This window comes from Engraulis encrasicolus, chromosome 12 (genome assembly GCF_034702125.1).
Source record: "Engraulis encrasicolus isolate BLACKSEA-1 chromosome 12, IST_EnEncr_1.0, whole genome shotgun sequence".
In the NCBI taxonomy this organism is placed as follows: Eukaryota; Metazoa; Chordata; class Actinopteri; order Clupeiformes; family Engraulidae; genus Engraulis; species Engraulis encrasicolus.
This window is the reverse complement of record NC_085868.1, coordinates 15,425,833-15,446,159: the sequence shown is the minus strand read 5'-3', so window position 1 is coordinate 15,446,159 and position 20,327 is coordinate 15,425,833. Positions and strand designations below refer to the sequence as shown.

Sequence of the window (20,327 nt, the reverse complement as noted above, 5' to 3'; positions counted from 1 at the left end):
GCACTCAGCGCACACACACACTTCCACTTTCACATAACCATCTGTTCAGCGTGATCAGTGAATGGGCGTGTTTTTTTCTTTTGTTTTTGTTTTCTGTTTTTTTTTCTCAAACTGCAGTTTGGCACCTTTCTGTAGCACTCTGTAGCACTCCTCCACCTCTTTCTGCCTGTGGCACGCGATAGCGGACTGAGCGCGCCAGTGCACCCATGGTAGAGTGAGAAACAAGGCACGAGAATGAAGCGCCGAGCGGTGCGATGCTAACAGATGAGGGAGTCCATCCCCAAGCCTCATACTTTGCACACCTCTCCTTCCTGCTTCGACCATCTTAACCGCAGACAACAGGCACAAGTTGGCACAGTCCGCGTAAAGGGACAGCTTCGCACAGGACTTTGTTGATTATCCACGTCCGTATCCTGGCATTCGAATAAGACCCGTTTCTGTGCACGAGACTGGTTGAGAAACGTACCGAGGGATCGTCTGTCAAGCTAGACATCCTACTTCCTGGTAAGTGTGGAAAAATCATGACACCTGTTAAGTGTTTCGTGGATTTGTATGTGATCCCGTTTGTTTTAGTTATTCTTCAACATTTTAGGGCTTGTATTGAAATAGCTTTCTGGTACAGCCTATACAGATGATGAAAGTCGGGACATTGCTGTTCATGCAGTAGTGGTGAATGAAGGGAAAAATAACTTATTGTACAGAAGTTTTTGTTTTCATTTTATTCTGTATCATCCAGTGTGGATTTTTTTAATACTCCATTGAAACATCTCTCTCTCTCTCTCTCTCTCTCTCTCTCTCTCTCTCTCTCTCTCTCTCTCTCTCTCTCTCTCTCTCTCTCTCTCTCTCTCTCTCTCTCTCTCTCTCTCTCCCTCTGTCTCTCTCTGTCTCTCTTTTGCTCTGTGTTTGTGCTGAATGTGTGGGTCCTGGCGGCAAAGCTTACTGTGAGGGCATTTTCTATGTGGAGCAAGGTAAAGCTTTGTTATTAGACTGATAACATTGAGCAGGGGCATCATATGGTATTTTTTTCATTTTCCCTCTGAGTGCATCAAATAGCCAATCATCAGAACCCACCCAGACATGAACATGACCTAAAAAGGACTTACAGACAAAAACAGCAGGATAGTGTGAAGACCAAGCCTTTCTGGGTGTTTGTAATACCCTTTAGAGACAGGGCGCAAAAGAAAATCCAAATTCGCTGACCCGTCTGAGCGTGGTGTAAGCCCTGGCAGCTGGGATTCAGGGCTCTGTTGAAAAGAGCCTGAGATTGAGAATCTTAATGTTGTGACAGTTGCCTACCAGGAGGTGCGATTTGCTGGCTATGACTACTGTGTCAAGGTCGACCAGTCCAAGGACAAGTCAGTGGTGTTTAATTTGTGTGTTTTTTTTCCTTCTTTTCCTCGGAAAATGCATTTCCATACATTTATCAGGATTCTCCATCTCTCTGCTAAATGATAGGCCTACACCAAAACAGGCTTCTCTTAGTCAAAAGGTCAACGCAGGTCTCTCTTCTGCAGTGTAAAGACATATTTTCTAGATGCTTAAGGAATGAAATGCAACTAGTGACAGCAACACATGATTAATAACATTTTGTGGGAAGGAAGTTAATCTGATATGACTTGCTGAGTAAGAAGGATGAATTAACTTTTTAAACACCAGCCAGTGTGCTCATAGACTTTGTATCAGAAATGCAACCAGACCCTTTTCTTGACCAAAACAAAACATGTTCAATCAAATTTCCCCCATGTAGAATTTTGTTGGAAGTGGCTAACATCTTGCAAGTTGCAAGCTTTTAGATGATCATCTCGCCATGTTTGTCCTGGACAAAATACCATTTCTATACCATTGGGAGGACAAAGAATGGATACAATTTTATCAAAAGTAAACTTACCCCCATCTTTTCTATCAGTCAAAATAATTTTTCATTAGAATTTGTCCTGTTGGTGGGGTGGTAGTTTAGAGCCCTGATAAGAGTGATTAACGTAGTCCTTGATGAATAATCAAAGCAGATAAAGTGAGTTGTAACCGACCACTTATTGAATCCACCATGTAACTGGATGCCTTTTTGAAAATTGCAAGCAATTTCAAGCCACACACTGTTCAGTTGATTACTAGGCACATCCTTGTGGACTATCAACAAATCTGGATGACTAAGAATCCTCATCACAGATGAGCTGCCTTAGTCATCACCCTGTTACGTCTCAATTTGCTATGTTAGTGTGACCTTACTGTACGGCCATGTGTGTGCTTAAGTGGCATGTGAGAGGATGTCTGACATGGAAGGATGAGTGGAGCAGAGATGGTGGAGGAGGAGAGGAGGGGTGAAGAGAGGACAAGAGCAGTGGGCAGAGGAGAGGAGAAGACGTATAGAGGAGAGGAGCAAGGCTGGAAGAGAGGAGCTAAGAGAAGGTGTGAGGAGTGGAACGTGGGTGAAGAGAGGTCAGAGGAGAAGAGGTGGGATGCGTGGCTGCTTGGCCTGTCAAGATGGAGAGGAGAGGAGAGGAGAGGAGAGGAGAGGAGAGGAGAGGAGAGGGGAGGGGAGGGGAGGAGGGGAGGGAGAAGTTGGAATGTGTAGCTGCTTGGCCTGTTAAGATGTGTGAGGTTAAATATGGTGGCAGGCTTTTAACAGTGTGAGCGGCTCTCTGAGGACTGAGTGTGGTGTAGTGGGAACTGCAAGGGCTTGGTCTTAAGCCCACGGCTCTGCCGGCTGTTCACCGAGATACCGTGCTCCTCACACTTTCTGCAGTGTTAATTCAACACTGAGGGACTTGAATTTAATCTAGTCATTCAGTTTCGTTTGTTTAATAAGACATATTAGGTTTTTTTTCCTTTCCCTGACACGTTTCAAGGGTGTAACTTCCGTCGTCATCAGAGGTTCACATGGATGTTGATGTGTGACGTGCTTTTAAAAATCATTGACTTGAATTTAACACTCTTCTCGTCTTGGTCCTCTCTACATGTTGAATTATAATTTTATAATTTTTATTATTACTTTTTATGCCTTTATTGACAGGATAGTATGAGATGCTGACAGGAAGTGAGTGGGAGAGAGAGATGGGGGAGCATTGGGAAATGATCCCGTCCGGACTCGAACCGGGGTTACCATGGGCATGAAAGCCCAAATGTTGGGGGGCTCAGCGCGTTGCGCCACAGCGCCCACCTACATGTTGAATTAACATGACAAAAATCTACTAGCAGATGGGTTCTCTTATGGTCTGCTCACTGTACGTACACGCATGACACCACGTTTCACTTTCTTATACCCACATATAGTATTTTTCTAACCTTTGCTTTGCATTATTGTCTGTAATCATTGTTTTTACTCTCAGTAGGCCTACATTTCACACACACACAAATGTGCACGGACGCAAGCACACACTTCAGTAGAAGTCCTCCTTGCATGCAGTAATGCAGTGCACACAGCGAGATAAATAGAAAGACACTTCATTGATCCCAGAGGAAATTTAGAAGAAGAAATTAATTTAGTAGCATATACACACATTATTCATGGTTGTTATACGGCACATGTGTTGGACACACACACACACACACACACTTTATTATCTTAACATAGAGATAAAAAAGCAACAACATTCACACACATAACCCACTTGTACACACACATATACCACATGCATCAGTATTTTTTAAGACACATCCTTCATACAAATGTGCAATTCCGCAAGCCTCTCACATACTCCTGTCATTTCCCTTCTGCTGCCTATTTGATCACTGGTGTAAATGCGCAAAAGGGCAAACACAGACTTTGCGCTTGATGAGAGCCATGTCATTCAGAAGATTTCCGCCCCACAGGGGAGTAAGGCAGGCAGGGATGGCAAGCAAAACAACCCATGCTCTCCTCTTCTCTCCTCTCCTCTTCTCTCCTCTCCTCTCCTCTCCTCTCCTCTGCTCTGCTCTCCTCTTATCTTCTCTCCTCTCCTCTCCTTTCCTCTCCTCTCCTTTCCTCTCCTCTCCTCTCCTCTCTTCTCTTCTCTTCTCTTCTCTTCTCTTCTCTTCTCTTCTCTTCTCTTCTCTTCTCTTCTCTTCTCTTCTCTTCTCTTCTCCATGCCTCTCTTTACCTCTCCTCTCCTCTCCTCCAAGCTTCTCCTGTCGAAGCTCTAAGAGGTTTAGGATGGGATTTCAGAGACGTGCCTCCCCCCCCCCCCCCCCACACACACACACACACCATATGACACAAGGGGGTCCTGCACTCCACCTCACTGCGATTTGCCATACACCCCCCCCCCTTGCTCGACGTCCTTAGTCCTGACCCCAGGGACGACTATAAGATCAGAGAATAGCACCGCTTGTGTCAGTTGTCAAAGAGCAACAAGCCTGGTTACTGTAACAGAGGCACTATAACTCTGCCTGTCTCTCTGTGTGTTCGTTGGTTTGGTCTGTGGGTTGTGTTGTGTTTGTGTTTGTTCAGGGAAATGCGCTCTGAATGCCTCAGCTCCGCTCCGCACTTCACTGATGCGGGATGATGGGCTGTTAAGAATCGGAAGTGACAATAGAATATTGCAAATCGATGATGAACTTGACTCGGCGGTAGTCCAACTAGGCCTCGGGGAAGAGAGAGGAGGGGGATGGGGAGAGATAGAGAAAAGAGAGAGAGAAACAGAACGAATGAATGAATGAATGAATTAATGCATTAATTAATGAATGGCTTGTCTTGCAAGTAACTATCTGTCCTACCTCTCTGAGTGGGAAACGTAATTTCAATTCCTTTGTACAATATGTCCAGTGTAAGTAAAAAAAATGACAATAAAACTGACTTCGACTGGGAGAGTGGTCAACGGAGAGAGAGAGAGAGAGAGAAAAAAAAACAGAGAGATGCAGAGAGGTCAAGAGAGAGAGGCAATGAAAAAGAAGAACAGAAAGAGGCACATACAGAAAAAGATGTATAGACTGAGAGAGGCAGGGACAGAGCAAGAGGGGGAGAATCAAAGCATCAGAGAAGCAGAGTGAGGGAGAGAAAGAGAGAGAGGAGTTCAGTTCAGCGCTGCTGTGGCCAGAATCTAGAATCGGACCTGTTTTGGTAGTGGCGGTGCTGCCGGTGGTTCTGTGGAGCCTGTGGGATGCTCTTTCCCTCGCGCTTGATTGACACCCCCCTCTGACTATAAATTATAATCTGCTAACAAACACGAGGCTCCACCCTGGCGTAGGGGATTAGAAGAGGAGAGAGAGAGAGAGAGAGAGAGAGAGAGAGAGAGAGAGAGAGAGAGAGAGAGAGAGAGAGAGAAAGACACAGAGGGAGAGGGAGAGGGAGAGAGAGAAAAAAGAGAGAGAGATAGAGAGAGAGAGAGAGAGAGAGAGAGAAAGACACAGAGGGAGAGGGAGAGAGAAAAGAGAGAGAGAGAGAGAGAGAGCGAGCGAGAGAGAGAAAGAGATGCTGCTGGCTGCAGAGGAGAGCAGGCGGGTTGGGTTGCATCTCACTCAAACTGAGTCTCTCTGCCAGACGCACTGGAGTTAGGAGGAGCTCTGCCTGCTTTGGTGGCCGCTACGCAGTCGGACAGCCATTTGGTCGTTTGGTCAGTCGGTGGGTTGGATGTTCGGTCAGACATGGCAGCCTTTTCAGACATGCCACGGGTGGAGCAGGGGAAGGGGAGCAGCACGACTACTCTGCTGGCAGGTACGGTGAACAAACAAGTGCCAAAGTCAATCAAGTATGCCTCGGAAACTTCCATCCAGGTCTTGTCTTGGGTTTTCTGCTGCAGCAGCATCGCCTGGAGCTGTTAATTGAGGGGCTCTGGTGGAAGTCATGCCTTGGTGTGTGTGTGTGTGTGTGTGTGTGTGTGTGTGTGTGTGTGTGTGTGTGTGTGTGTAGGGGGGGGGAGAGAGAGAGAGAGAGAGAGAGAGAGAGAGAGAGAGAGAGAGAGAGAGAGAGAGAGAGAGAGAGAGAGAGAGAGAGAGAGAGAGAGAGAGAGAGAATGTGTGTGTTTGAAAGAGAGAGGGGAAGAGACATCCATGACGGTGGTGCTGGTTGTGATGGGGTGTGTTGTTCAAGGAAGTTCATGGTTGTATAACATAGTCTTTGTAAACACTACATGGGATGAGCATGTGTTCTCGATGCTGCAGTGGTGCTTTTAATCAAACTCTTGTTTATTTTCTAATGAGAATCATATGGAAGGCTAAGGATTGCCCGTTGTTGTGAATACCTGTTGCTATCAAGTCATTGTGGAAGTATGAGGCTAGATTCTGTGTTTTTGTAACTTCAGATGCTTTTATTCAGAGTATTTTCAAAATTGTAATCTGGGGAAGAGTAAGGAAAGTTGTTTGCTGCTATCATTACATTGCAAAAGCCAACATTTTAATGCCATACCTAAATATTCACTGAATATGAACTGAGTTTTCACAGTATTTCATATTTTGGCATTTTCCATCTTTGAGCTTTGAGTGGGGGATTAGACATTTTCATTATTTTAAAAAGAAGTACACTAAGACACATTGTCTTGTCTTTTGCCATGAAAGTGCAATAAGAGTTAGAGTTGATCATTGTATAGAGAGCATGACCTCTTGGCAGACTTGACGGAAAGGATGACAACGGTAGACTGGAAATGTTAGTTTCAGTGCACTCTGTGCACCTGAATCACTTAGTGAAGCGAGAAAATTATTTTTGAAAATTATTTTTTTTCCAAGTCCCGACTGACAGATTTATTGTCAGTTTCTTCATATGTTCAGGTCATACAGTACAAGTCGTAGGGTTCAGCCTTGTAAATGCCATAAAGTCCATCTTCTTACTTACTGTAGCCTAACTGTACCAAGGTTCCTCACATATAAAAGTTATGTTTTTTATGGCTGAACATAAAGTTCATTGGAGCCACATGAGTAGCAATGAGAATTTCCTTCCAATGTTATGTCGAATGTGGTACAGCGCTTTGTCTACGTATACGAGAATTTTTCTTTTCAGTTGCAGCCTTGTGTAGTGTTTGTGCATGGTGCATATACTGTGTGAATATGTTTCGTGCGTGTGTGTGTGTGTGTGTGTGTGTGTGTGTGTGTGTGTGTGTGTGTGTGTGTGTGTGTGTGTGTGTGTGTGTCTGTGTGTGTGTGTGTGTGTGTGTGTGTGTGTGCGCGCGCGTGTGGGTGTGTGCGTGTGCGTGTGCGTGTGCGTGTGTGTGTGTGTGTGCGCGTGCGTGTGTGTGCGCGTGCGTGTGTGTGCGTGTGTGTGCGTGTGTGTGCGTGTGTGTGTGTGTGTGTGCGCGTGTGTGTGATTGCGTATCTGTGTGGGTTGATATACTATGGGGAGAAATCAATGCACATCATCATGCACTGTCGTGGAGGGCTCATTCTTATAGCAGGGAAAGAACATGCAGTATATCCAGATGTCCTACACGACATTGCATGAGGCATTTTTCTTCATTTCTGAATGGTTGCCAAACCCCTGGATAGTACACACAATACACTTTCCTGTGTTAATTCAACACTCAGAGAGTCAATTTAACATCTTCTAGAATGCATTTGGTCCCAGAGTACTCTCTAAGTGACTTAACACTGTATTTTTTACTGTGCACTGTTACGCAATTACAATTCAGGCTGCGCTGGACATCGGCAAAGATGTGCGAGACGTACAAATGTACTTTTCCTCCCAATAGAGACAGAGTTTGTGTTTTTATATGAATGACTGTCAGTTCACATTTCATTCTGTGCAGACTAATCGAGAATTGCAATTTGCAATGTACCCAGGCTGTTATCGGGGCAGATGTGGGAGTCTTTGTACAAGTACTCTTTCCTTCCGGTAGTAGGTTCACCACACAGTTTGCATGTACATCTGCGTTTTTTTGTACGAGTGGTTGTCAACTCTTGTTTTATTCTGTACACTCCATTAGATAACTAGATACCCCAGGGTTGGTTGGATATCCGGACAGATTTTGCATGTATGCAGTTTTTTTTATAAAGTATGACATGCCTGGTTGTCAACTCCTGTTTCAGTCATCTTTTTTAATATATATATTTTTGGGGCTTTTTAAACTTTTATTTTTGACAGAACAGTGGAGGAGAGACAGGAAATGAGTGGGAAGACAGAAACGGGGAAGGATTGGCAAATGATCCGGGCCGGAATTGAACCCAGGTCACCTGCATAGTAACCCAGTGCCCTTCCGTTAGGCCACGCCAGGGACCTGTTTCAGTCTTTACACACTCTTCAATAATTACAATTCACAATTTCCATCCGGAAAGATGTGGAAAGAAGTCTTTGTACAAATGCTCTTTCCTTCCTTTTGTAAGTGGACCACACAGACATAATCGTCAGACAGACAAAACACATGCACAAGAACATCCTCATTTTTTCCCTGATGAAGGTCGAGGATAAGGTCCGTGAATGGGCGCCTATTGAGCGAGCGAGTGGGCGCAGAGCAGACATCCAGACCAGCCTTGCGTGACTACACGGGAGATATCCATAGGAGACCTTCCATTCGATTACATTAACAAAGGGAAATAAATCCTCTTATGATTGTCACCTTAATGAACCGAACTGCTCTGGCACCAAAAAGGCCCGGGCATTTGTGCCAGTCTGCATGTGCATGTGCATGGGCATGTGCGCCAGTCTGTAAGGAAATGCAGACCTTTCACCCGCCGGGAAATACCCAATATGTCAGATTACCGTACCAGGCCAGCCCTTTTAATGGACAGTCGGCTACAATATGCTCCGTGACTGTGCCACTTTTAATCACAGTGCCCTTAGCTTAATCACTTTTTCCTCGACAATTACAGTTATTGTCTGTGTTTCGTAATAAGGGGCAGTATGGCAGCGATTATCCGACTCTCAGAACTGTTCTTGCTAATGAGGTCGCTTTGTTGTGAACCCCTAGTGTGAGTTCCTGAGCGTTCAGGAAGCTTCTTCGTACAAATCAACTCAGACAGATTTTGACAATGCTGTACAACTGTGGTGTGTGCTGTACCACCTTCATGAGGCAGTTACTATACTGTACCGTAAGCATAAACAAGCCACAGCACCAGCAGCAGCAGTCTCTAAACAATAATATGAGAGAAAAAAAAATGTGAAAGCCCACCTGTGCCACCATTGTTATTCTGACACAGCACTCCACGGCACACAAGGAAATTGCATTTCATGCCTCACTCATGCAAGTGGGCAGTCTGAAACAGCGTCTCAAAGGAGCAGTGCGGCGGGACAGAAGGCAGCCAAACCCTAATGTTTAGGGAGTGTGTTTCATGATCAGAGGGTTGTAGGTTCGAATCCCACCCTAACCAGTAGATTATGTGAAGTGCCCTTGAGCAAGGCATTGTAACCCACATTGCTTCAGGTGTTGTAAACCCATACCCTGTACCCAAAGAACTGCAAGCTAATTTCGGTAACAGTATTTCTTAAATGCATAAGGATGTCATCATATAATAATAATAATAATAATAATAATAATAATAATAATAATAATGACAATAATAATATGCACTATAATTAAATATTATAAGTATTTCCGTTTTTCAGAGTGCTTGGCACGCTGTTATACTCGACTGTTTGTCTCTGAATCTCTACTTTGTATTTTTTTATCATGACTGATGCTGGCAACTCTCTTTGTTCACAAAAGGATGATTATTTTTTTGCCTGTCATGCACCATTGCTACTGAACAGGCAGATAGTCTGGGCATATATGGCTGGTGATTTTCTGGATTGTTCCCGGTGATGGCCTGAGCCAGTTGGCTGGGCAGATGATTTCGGTAGGATTAGGAAGAAAGGCCGCCAACATTTCCCTCCTTCACGCTCGAAGGTCTCCACAGCAGTCTTCGTCCTCTAAGCATTTCTTCCTTGTTGTAGGCCTGGGCAATTAAACGATTCAAATCACGAGGCGAGTTTGCCAGTCAAATCGATTTGCTTTCCTTCAGAAAAATCAACTCAACTCATATTTTTTTCTATACCCCTATCTCATATAGCTTAATGTGAATGTGAGTTACACACTCGTTTTGTTAAGTTGATCACAGTGACTGCATTGTGGACTTTGCAGACTTGTTATTCGTCAATGTTTGTTGAGGCACTGTACATCATATGAAATGCATGTTTTGTACATACTATTACATAAATGTAGATTTTTGTCTGCGAAGGGAAAATCGTCCCAGCTTTGCTCTCCAGCTGCTGCGAGAGCTGAAGTCTTTCTTGTTCAAAGGAGTCAGAGGCATATGGAGGAGGTGACATGACAAGATGGCGGTGGCGTGAAGTTCTGAGGTCAGTGACGGGTGGAAGCGACACTTGTGGCCTTTGGCATTGCCACTCGTTCCTCACCATGTCACCAGTGTCAGCTCTTCTGTCATCTTCAATGACTGCATATATGCACAGTAAAAAAAAATGCAGTGTCAATTCGACACTTAGAGAGTCTATTCCAACACATTCTAGAGTGTATTGGGTCCTAGAGTACTCTCAAAATTTTGAATACAATTCTGTATTTTTTTCTGTGTACACTGGAGTCAGAGCAGTTCCCTTCAGTTCCCTTTCTGTTGAATTTGTAGTGAGTCTAAGATTACAACTCATCTACATGCGGTGCAGGATTGAGTTGCTGCTGTAAGTCCTCCTACTACAACTTAAGTTGACAAGTCCTCTTACCAAAAAGGCTTTTTTTCTCCCCTGAAGCTGCAAGCTTCCGGTCGCTAGCTCTGTATAATCCCCAGCTTGTAGAATTTGCAGAGTGAATTATGTCAGGTAGTCAAGTATTTGCAGTCACTGGGGCAATTGCATCCAAAGACTAGTTTAAAAACACACCAGTAACATCGCCTACATACCATTTTGCAAGACCAGGATTTAATTCTTTGGCAATGCTTGGAGCATGTGCAGTGATAAGAACGCAATGCGATGCTTCAGTCTTTTGGCATTTTTACTCCATATCCCTATATTTACAGGAGGTGTATGCACCAGGATGGTGGACTTTTTTGATTAACGACTTTTCAATGTGCCACATCACATGGGGAGGAGAGCTTTGTCTTTCAAACTCCGAGCATGTGTCAACGTCATGGTGATCGCACGTGCATGAAAGAAAACGTGACGCAAGAGATGTAGGCCAGAGGTCAATACAATATCTTCTTTCAACATTCTGTTGGCTTATTATCAAGCAGCCATCAAATTGTTCTAATTTTTAATGATGGATAATACATTAAAAATGGTGTCAGGTGGTGGAAAGAGATTGGTCATATCTCCATGCAGATGGATATTTCTTTATTGCTGTGTACTGTATAATTGACACAAACAATTACGTATAAACACATACTGTATACTGATGGTGACACCACTTCACCAAATCAGTCCAAACCCTCTCCATACATTGTATTGCTGATGTAATTCCGATTGACACACACATCACAGAGTAGCCTATTATGAAATACGCCATAACACCGTGTGTGCATCCACTCATACATACACATTGAGTACTGCAAGAGAACTCTGACTCAACTGTGCCTTTCCCAGCAGTACAATTGATCTGTGAAGAGACAGTCAACTGTTGTGGGGTCAGACAAAGGTCACCAGCACCACTGGGGGGGCTACCTGGAAATGGCTGCGCTGTTGTCTGGTTGCTACCTGGAATCAGCGCCCATGCAACCCGAATCCCCCCCCCAACAAAGACCCTGGACAGGAAAAGAAAAAGGGGGAAGAGGGTGCCGGCTGAGCGATTGGATATGGATTAGCATAAAGGCCGGTGCACTAACCCGTGAAACATTTCTCTTCCGCTTGGTGTCTGTGTTATGTTGACACTACATCTTGTGGACGATACGCACAGTAAAATATTTCTGTGTTAATTCAATTCACACTCAGAGCTTTGCATTAAACCCTCACAGTGTTAAGATGAGCCTCCTCCCTTTGTGTAAAATTAACACTGCACATTTGACTGTCTAACTGCAGGACATTGAAAAGTGCCCTCCTCTTTGTAGCCTGCAGTTCAGTGTGCTTCATATTGTTACATACATTGTTAGCATTGCTAAACAGTAAAGAATGTATTATTTTTTTCTCTATGGGAGCTTTGAAACAATGCATCCCCTGGCCAATTCTTCCTGTGTCTTTTCTATTTCATGCAAGCGGTGGTTTCCGTCCGTTTCAAACAAGCCAAATATTTTTTTTTTATACTGACCCTTTATTTTAGAGCAGTGTTTCCCACCCAACCTTTTTTGTCTTGTGTACCCCCAAGCCTTTTTCGCTGTGCCATGTGTACCCCCTAAATCAGGGTTTCCCAAACTGGGGTGCGTGACCTGCTACAAGGGGGTGCGCGAGTTGAATAGAGCAATGGCTGAGATGTGGGTTTTTATACAAAAATTAAGGAACATTACGTAGTTTGTGATTGTTTTTTGGTGAATTGTATGCTGGAAGGATCCAGCTGAAGTGTCATTTATAACTCCTAGACTTGTTATGCAACAAGTTCCATTAATGATGGCAAAAAAAAACCTCAGGTCTATAGGAAATGAGGATTGCCCAAAATGTGCGGCTGTGCAACATTTGCTTAGGGGGTGCGCGAACCACATTGAAATGTAAAAGGGGGTGCGCAGGGGGAAAAGTTTGGGGCCTAAATCAAGTTTTATATTGCTTTCTCCATCCCAATGTAACTAAGCTCCATATATTTGTTAAAATTTCATTTTTCCAAGTACCCCCTGCAGTGTGCTCGCGTACCCCTAGTGGTACACGTACCCCTGGTTGGGAAACACTGTTTTAGAGAGTTATTAAAATCGGTTAAATGACCAATGAGCATTGTTAGTTGAGTTGATTGACAGTTACAATTCTTTCAATTGGTAGTCAAACGCAACCATCGCCCTCTCAGCACTTGTGGTCAGCGTTGCTAAGGTACGAATGCAGAAATGTAGGGTGGAAGAATCCTCACAGATCAATCGTAGATGGTTCAAAACGGTTGATTGGAACACAACAGATGCACGCTGTCCATGTAGTATATTCATCTATGCTTTCAAGTGACTCATTCTGTATTTAGCTAGTCACTGTTTTCAATTATTTACTCACTCCCCTTTTTGTGGTTGTCTTTCCCCTCCTTCCCATGTTCATACATTACTCCCATTTCTTCAGTGTATCAACATCTTGTCTCTATCTGTGCCTGCCCCTTCATACATTAACAGCTGCCTCTACTCTACATCACCATGGCTAAAAACAAACCATCAGTCATCATCCCACCACTGACAACTTATTTGTCACTGTTTTTGTCAAACTGATTTTGTCAATATTTCAGAGTTAAACTAGTTAAATCTAGATAGTGTTTATAGCTCTGTGGAGAGTGACATTACAGTGGAGGTCAGTGTAAAACTCTGCAGGCAGCCAGTGTTGTTACACTGTCAAAAAAGTACAAAAAATGTTATCTGGAGCAGCCTTAATTTCAACTCTTAAAGTTATATTAACACTCATATACTTTTTTAATGTGCATGTCTCTCTGTCTGTCCTTTCCAACTTCACGTTGGCAAGGCATGGCATTGGTAGGCATCTCAATAAGTGAAACCAAAGCACCTAGGATCATAGCACATGCTACAAAAGCAGCATATTTCATATGCATCGTTGGCACATTATTCCTGTTAGGCAGTGCTCCTGTCGAACAGTGCACAGTAAAAAAAAAAAATAGTGTTCAACACTTAGAGAGTTAACTTAACATCTGCTAGTGTATTTGGTCCCAGAGTACTCTATAACTGCATTTTTTACTGTGCGCTTTTGGCCAGCTAGATTTAGTGGAACAAATCGGTCTTGACGTGGGTTATTGCATCTTTCCCCTGCCCTGCGCGTAGGGTTGGGACGGGATCAAAAAATGACCCGAACATTTTTGGCATACACCAGCCCCTCACACAGCTGCCCCCCAGCCCCCCCCCTGTTTTTCTATGATATTGTGATGGAAGACTGCAAAAATATCAACATCAACAGCAAAACACACCAGCATTGACCCCAAGGGACTGTCAGCCCACCGGGAAAATGCCCTGTATGCCAGATTACCAGTCCAGCCCTCTCTGTGCCACTCTTCTGAAAGGAGCAGACCTGGCACAGTAGGGCAGCCTGGACTAACCCCCCTCCTCGGGCCAAGTACATCACAATAGCAATAACGGTCTTACCAAACCGAAGGACTTACGCAAAGTTAAAGAGCCACCGCACCATTTTGCATTACATTACATTACATTACATTACATTACAAGGAGGACATTCAAGCAAGTACAGAGTAAGGGGTCAGTACAGACTACAGCAGTGTACAAGTAGGCCTATTGTAGAACAGATAGAGAGCAGGAAATAGTGGAGGACCTATGCAATGTAGTCCAGGTTAGTACCCATGATTAGAGGTGAGTAGAGTTCTCAAAAGCTCTCTCAAAAGAGATGAGTCTTCACTAGCTTCTCGAAGGTTGCTCTTGTAGCAACTGGTAGCTTATTCCACCATCGAATGACGATGACAGAAAACCGTTTGGACTGGGACAGCCTTGTGTGAGTAAAGGGCATTTCTTGAAGTAGGATCGTTTGACACCTCCCCTTGAGTTACATGAGTGCGGTTTAGCTACACCCGTACTTCCAGACGTTTTCTTTTAGTCTGTCAGTGTCAACACAAATTCCATCTCCAGGCTAGCATATATAATTGAATAGTATAGGACCATCTAGCGGTCAACAGAGGCGCATCTTGTCACCAGGCAAGCCAGGCAGCCCCTTGGGGCCCCCAAGCCCCTAGATAGTGAATAACAGCCCACACTTTACCACAGTAGTGGCGATTTTGGTTCAAATGTTCATTCTTTTGCATTTTTGCCTGGGGCCCCATCTGATCCTAGAATCGTCTCTGGTGGTCAACTGGTCCCATAAGATTCAATGATAATTGCTGTTGTAGCTTGGCAGTAACATCACCAGACTAGGAGCATGGCTGGGAGAGCAGGAGAAAGGTACAACTCAATTGTCTAACAAAAGGTGTAAAAAGTGTGTAAAATGAGCTTAAAATGACCTTATTTCCAAAAAATTGTGCGGTCACTTCAGCGTTAACTCGGAAATACGTGCACGGGCAAGAAGAAAAAGGGGGGGGGGGGGGATGGGGGAATAGCAGAAATGAAAAGCACAAAAGTGCAACAGGTGTTGAAATGACTGGAGATGAGTCTTTTATTTTAGCCGGATTACTCGTAAGTGTTGTTTGACCTTTGGTGCCTGGAGACACATACGCTGCATTCAGGCTCTTGAAATTTTAGCTTTTTTTAAATAAAAATGTGGGTATGTTACAGCTGAATGAACACATTCTAATGCAATAGGCTTTCTTAACCTTATTTCATGTTTTTATGTGTATCAGAGGCTTGAGATATTTAGTTTTTTATAGGCTGAGGGCAACTCTCCCAACAAGGACTTAGGTATTCAGCAGGCATGTTTTGCAGGTACTTTAGGCATCAATGGGTTAAACAGTGCAGATTAATTGTCTCACTCAGATGGTTGATTGTGCGATTGCCTTCCATTAGTTCATCTCAGAGATGGCATTTGGCATTTGGGAAACGAACGGTTTGAGAGAGAGAGAGAGAGAGAGAGAGAGAGAGAGAGAGAGAGAGAGAGAGAGAGAGAGAGAGAGAGAGAGAGAGAGAGAAAGAGAGAGAAGATGGATGATAGATACAATAGTTAATGACAAAGAAAGTTAGTAATGAGCACAAGTACAGATGAGGGTAAATGGAGAGAGAGAGAGAGAGAGAGAGAGAGAGAGAGAGAGAGAGAGAGAGAGAGAGAGAGAGAGAGAGAGGCATGAAGAATGAGAGAGGGGTATGGTTCTGTATGCTTGCACATCGGCTGGAGACAGAGACAGAGACATAGAAACATGGAGAGGTATATGCACACTGTGTGCTCTTGTGTAAAACCGAAAAAGAAAAAGACCGAAAGGACTAGGCTCACAGTCGTGTGCGTGCATGTGTGCATGTGCGCATGCGTGTATGTTTGTACGTGTGTGTGTGTGTTGACTGGGTATTTGAGGAATGCACTATCAATTTTGTTCCTCCTTCAAAACACAAGTAACTTCTTTGCCCCACCATCGCCCTCTGTTTCTTTCTCAGGCATGGATCCGTTTGACCGAGGATTCTTCCGGAAGGTGGATGTTCCAGACCAGGCCCACTACATCGTGGCATTCTTTGTGGTGGTGATCGGAGCAGTCGGAGTCGTAGGCAATGCTCTAGTCATCTACGCCTTCCTCAGGTAGGTCTAATACTATCAGATTATAATTATAATTTATTCTCCTGAGATGTCAAACATAAAAGTACAAGTACATTCATGATGTTATTGCAACACCAGCACATGATTTCACATGACTGTTTCACCAGCTATTCCACTCAGGCCCGTTGCGTTAAGGTAAGCAAAGTAGGCAGCTGCTTAGGGCCCCCGAGTAGGAGGGGCCCCCATGGACGACATGGTAACACTTTACTTTACGGATCGCTAATAAGGTGGTAATTTCGTGTTAATTTCATAGTTATTTCATAGTTATTTAAGGATAATAACTGTTTGTTTTTAGTAACAACAGCAAAATAACCATACAGTTTCCAGTGCATTGTGTGTGTGTGTGTGTGTGTGTGTGTGTGTGTGTGTGTGTGTGTGTGTGTGTGTGTGTGTGTGTGTGTGTGTGTGTGTGTGTGTGTGTGTGTGTGTGTGTGTGTGTGTCAACAAAGTGTCACCGTGCTGTGATTCATCAGGGTGTCACCACAATGCACTGGAAACTGTATGGTTATTTTGCTGTTGTTACTAAAAACAAACAGTTATTACCCTGAAATAACTATGAAATAACTATGAAATTAACATGAAATTACCACCTTATTAGCGATCCGTAAAGTAAAGTGTTACCGACGACATGTTTTGTATTCAACCGCAATGACGATTTTAAATAGCTTTATAATACGCTACTGTCATCTGTATGAACGGCTCTGCTGCGAGGGCAGCAACAGCGCCTGCCGAATACCCCCTGATCGAGGGGGCCCCCTTCAATTTGGTTTGCATCAGCGACAGCGTGAGGTCAAGTGCCGAAAAGCCCAACGACAGTACAGTCAAAATACCCCCAGCTGAAGGGCCCCCCCTTCCAATTGGTTGGCAGCGACAGAATCATGCACAATACAAACTGAAAAGAAAGCGAAAATATCTCTCTCAGAGGATGTTGCACAGACGCCAGTTTACTTTACATTCTTTTGGCTCAAGCCAGTTGCTTTTATAATACAAGTTATATCGAAGACAACATATTACTGTACTGCAATCAAACTGTCCCAGGTCAGTGACATTGCACTGACAATCCGCTGTAACAAGAACTGGGCAAACGTCTTGAGATTGTTCAATAACGCGCCTTTTGTCGAAGCGGAACTGTTTTGGATGTGGTCAAATGTGCAATATTTCTGATAACAGTGAGAGGAATCGCCAAATTGTAGCACAATAGTCCCTCTCTTGCTATTAGCTATGATGTGCATTACAAGGTGGAAGTGAACGTGGAAGATGGTTATGGTCGGAAACGCATGGATAACAGTGAAAGCTCGGGATAGGCCTACATTATACGCGGTCAAGACAACGTTTAAGGTAAGGGCACTGGGTTAATATTTGTCCCCTGTCACAACTGCAATCACGGAGTAACGCAGGTGGTTGAGTGTCCCTTGGTCGCTGTTCGTGGTTTGACTTCATTTATTACCAGAATATTACCTGGTCCAGAAGAACACACCCTTTCTGGAATGATGATTGCGCTTCGGTGATGTGTTATTTTTGAATGCCATTAATGTGAGTTGTTGCTGTAGGCCTAATGGTAGCCTATTACAATGCAAACATTTTGTGGGGTGAATGATGTAATACGAAACGCAGCGTGCAAGAAAAATGACTGAGCAGAAGGAGGGAGGTTGTCTGAATTCTCGTCTGGGGAACACACAGCATTCTTGCTTACCAATATCACCCGCCACTGTGCCTGCAACTGTTCATTAGTTTCTTAGCCATGGGTTTCTGGACTGTTCTGCTGTTTTATGAGTCAATAGTTCTTTTCACAAATGGTGCACCCTCTGTTGGATTTTAAAAGTGGTTGGAAAGATTAGACCTAATTCTTTGTGATTGGCAATGCAGATCATGATTTTGGTCGGGTCAAAAAACCTGATTGGGCCATATGCTCTCATGTGATGTTAAGATAGACAAGGTTACATAGCCTATAGGCCTACACAACAGAGCATTACTTCATGAAATCATGAGACTATTGAATTGAATGGGCTGTATTTGCCCAGGTTCAGGTCCAGGTTTGCCCATATTATAATAACTACAGGTAGATTGCATTCTATTAGGTTTACATGGATTCTGTGACATTCTGTTGTAATGGTATGTGAGAATGACTGAAGTGCCACCCAAAAGCGGTCCCATGCGCCGTGGCTTCCCAGAGCACCCCCCCCCCCGGGCCCTCAACAGCCCCTTTGCCTAGGGCCCCCAAAATTCTAGAAACGGGCCTGATTCCATTGTATCTAATGAGATAGACAAGAGTGTGTTGTTACTAAAAAAAACCCTTTAAAAACCTTAAAAGATTTCTGGTTTTCTCTAACACGCTACTAAAACCTCTAATGCTGTTTAAGAAATTACATTATCTCAGGATCAGAGGCGGGACGTCTCCGAACCAGACAATTGAAAGTCCTGTCACATGCTCTATCTCAGTGTTTCTCAACAGGGGTGCCGTGGAAACGTGGCAGATAAATAAATTATGTAATATAATACATATTTGTCTAAGTTGATAAGTTAATACTAGTCAGTGGAATCTTTCATCTGCCATTTACGCACATTAAGTAAATATAGGTCACCCCAGTCAGTTGCAACTTCAAACGTAGGTCGTGTGACGTCTCCAAATGTGTTACTTTTCTAAGCTTGTGTGGTATCGGATGCGATGCCATGTTACGGCTTGTTGGTTTGGGGTGCCTTGAAATTTTTCATGATTTGAAAGGGTACCTCGCCTAAAGAAAGGTTGAGAAACACTGCTCTATCTATTCATATACTGTATTTCTTCCAGCCAGTTCTTTACAGCGCCCATTTTTCTGATTTTAATGTGACGTTTGGGACTTTATTTTTGCTATTATTTGATTTTGCTAGTTCACCAGCACCCATTTTGAGACGGATGTACGTGTTTTGTCTTTGACAAACCTGGCTTATTCTTTGGTCAGACCAACTAATTGGTGCAACCGTCTGTGTTGAGAATACAGCCACAGGGAATACATGACTGGGGTGACATTTCAAAGCGAAGATCATGTTTTAAAGTGTTTAAATGTATGTACATTTTCATTGTTTCTTGTTCATCAATCTGAGTGCATTGTCCTATCTTAAACATATTGTACATGACAAGCATTTCACATAACTGACTCCTCTGCCTGGCTAACGAGCCCGTAAGAATGAGTTGATTTTGTGAATGATAGAGTAGAAAAAGGCCACACTCTTTATGTAGCCATAGTTTGAACATCTAGATACATACTGAGCATGGCTTTAGGCTGAAACACATCTGTGGCACATTAACCCTTTTGCGAAGAGCCTCTGTTATAACCTCCTTGTCACCAATATTATAATGGCCAAGTTTTAATATGTTAATTAAGGCTCCCAGTAACGTCATAGCAATGTTGATGTGGTTGAGTCGTTTCGGTCTTCCCCACCTGCTCAAAGAGACTACACTTTTTAGTCAACAGAACAAACCAAAGAGTCTTTTGCTACCCTATCTGGTGACTTTAATTGGCCACACACCCAAAGACAACAACTATCACTGAGTTTTAGCGCACGCACCTATGACTTGAAACTTGATTTTGTGAATGGCAGGGCGAAATGTGGTAGGTAGGCTATTGCATGTTAGCTTCGGGGTTCAGGTTTCTTAATATTGCATCACTGCTAACCAGTCACAGCATTTGGACACATGAAGAATTCTTAAAAAGGCACAGTTACGCTTTAGTTAGATAGTCAAACTAGGATACATTATTGATCAAAGATGTGGCTATGATCTCTTTTGTTGGAGCTGTCTCAATGTTTGCAATCACATAACGTCGGAGTTATTCTTAGAGACCTCAAAGCCTTCATTCCGACATTTGAACCCGTGTTTCATGATCTAAAAATTATCCATCAAAGGAAATGAAGTAACTTCCTTCCTTCCGTTTGTTTAGGTCATGTACTGTAACTTCATGAAATCAGGACTTTCACAAGTGTCCTCAGGGACTGCTGGAAACCGCTTCGCTCCCCACAAACTCATTGGCATCATGTCGTGACATGTGCACATGGCGTTCCTCTCTGTGTGTTTGTCGTAAACATCCCTGCCTTTGAGGCAGAGGGAAAGTGAAACCATGTGGAAATGAATGCCCGTTTTCAATGCTGATGAGCATTTCATCATTAATAGGCCATATACTACATATAACATTAGAGAAGGGAATGAGGGCTGAGAATCCATTGAATGTTA

The 20,327-nt window shown here is 43.6% G+C and overlaps 1 protein-coding gene across 1 annotated transcript in view; it reads left to right on the top strand.

Annotated features, from left to right (window-relative positions):
- The first annotated feature begins 438 nt into the window (after window positions 1-438).
- opn4xa (opsin 4xa) overlaps window positions 439-20,327 on the top strand; it is a 49,677-nt gene continuing 29,788 nt past the window's right edge. The window contains exons 1-2 of the mRNA XM_063212554.1: window positions 439-504; window positions 15,964-16,102. Of these exons, the coding sequence (XP_063068624.1) occupies window positions 15,966-16,102 (137 nt within the window). The 5' untranslated portion in view covers window positions 439-504; window positions 15,964-15,965. The remainder of the gene's footprint in view (window positions 505-15,963; window positions 16,103-20,327) is intronic.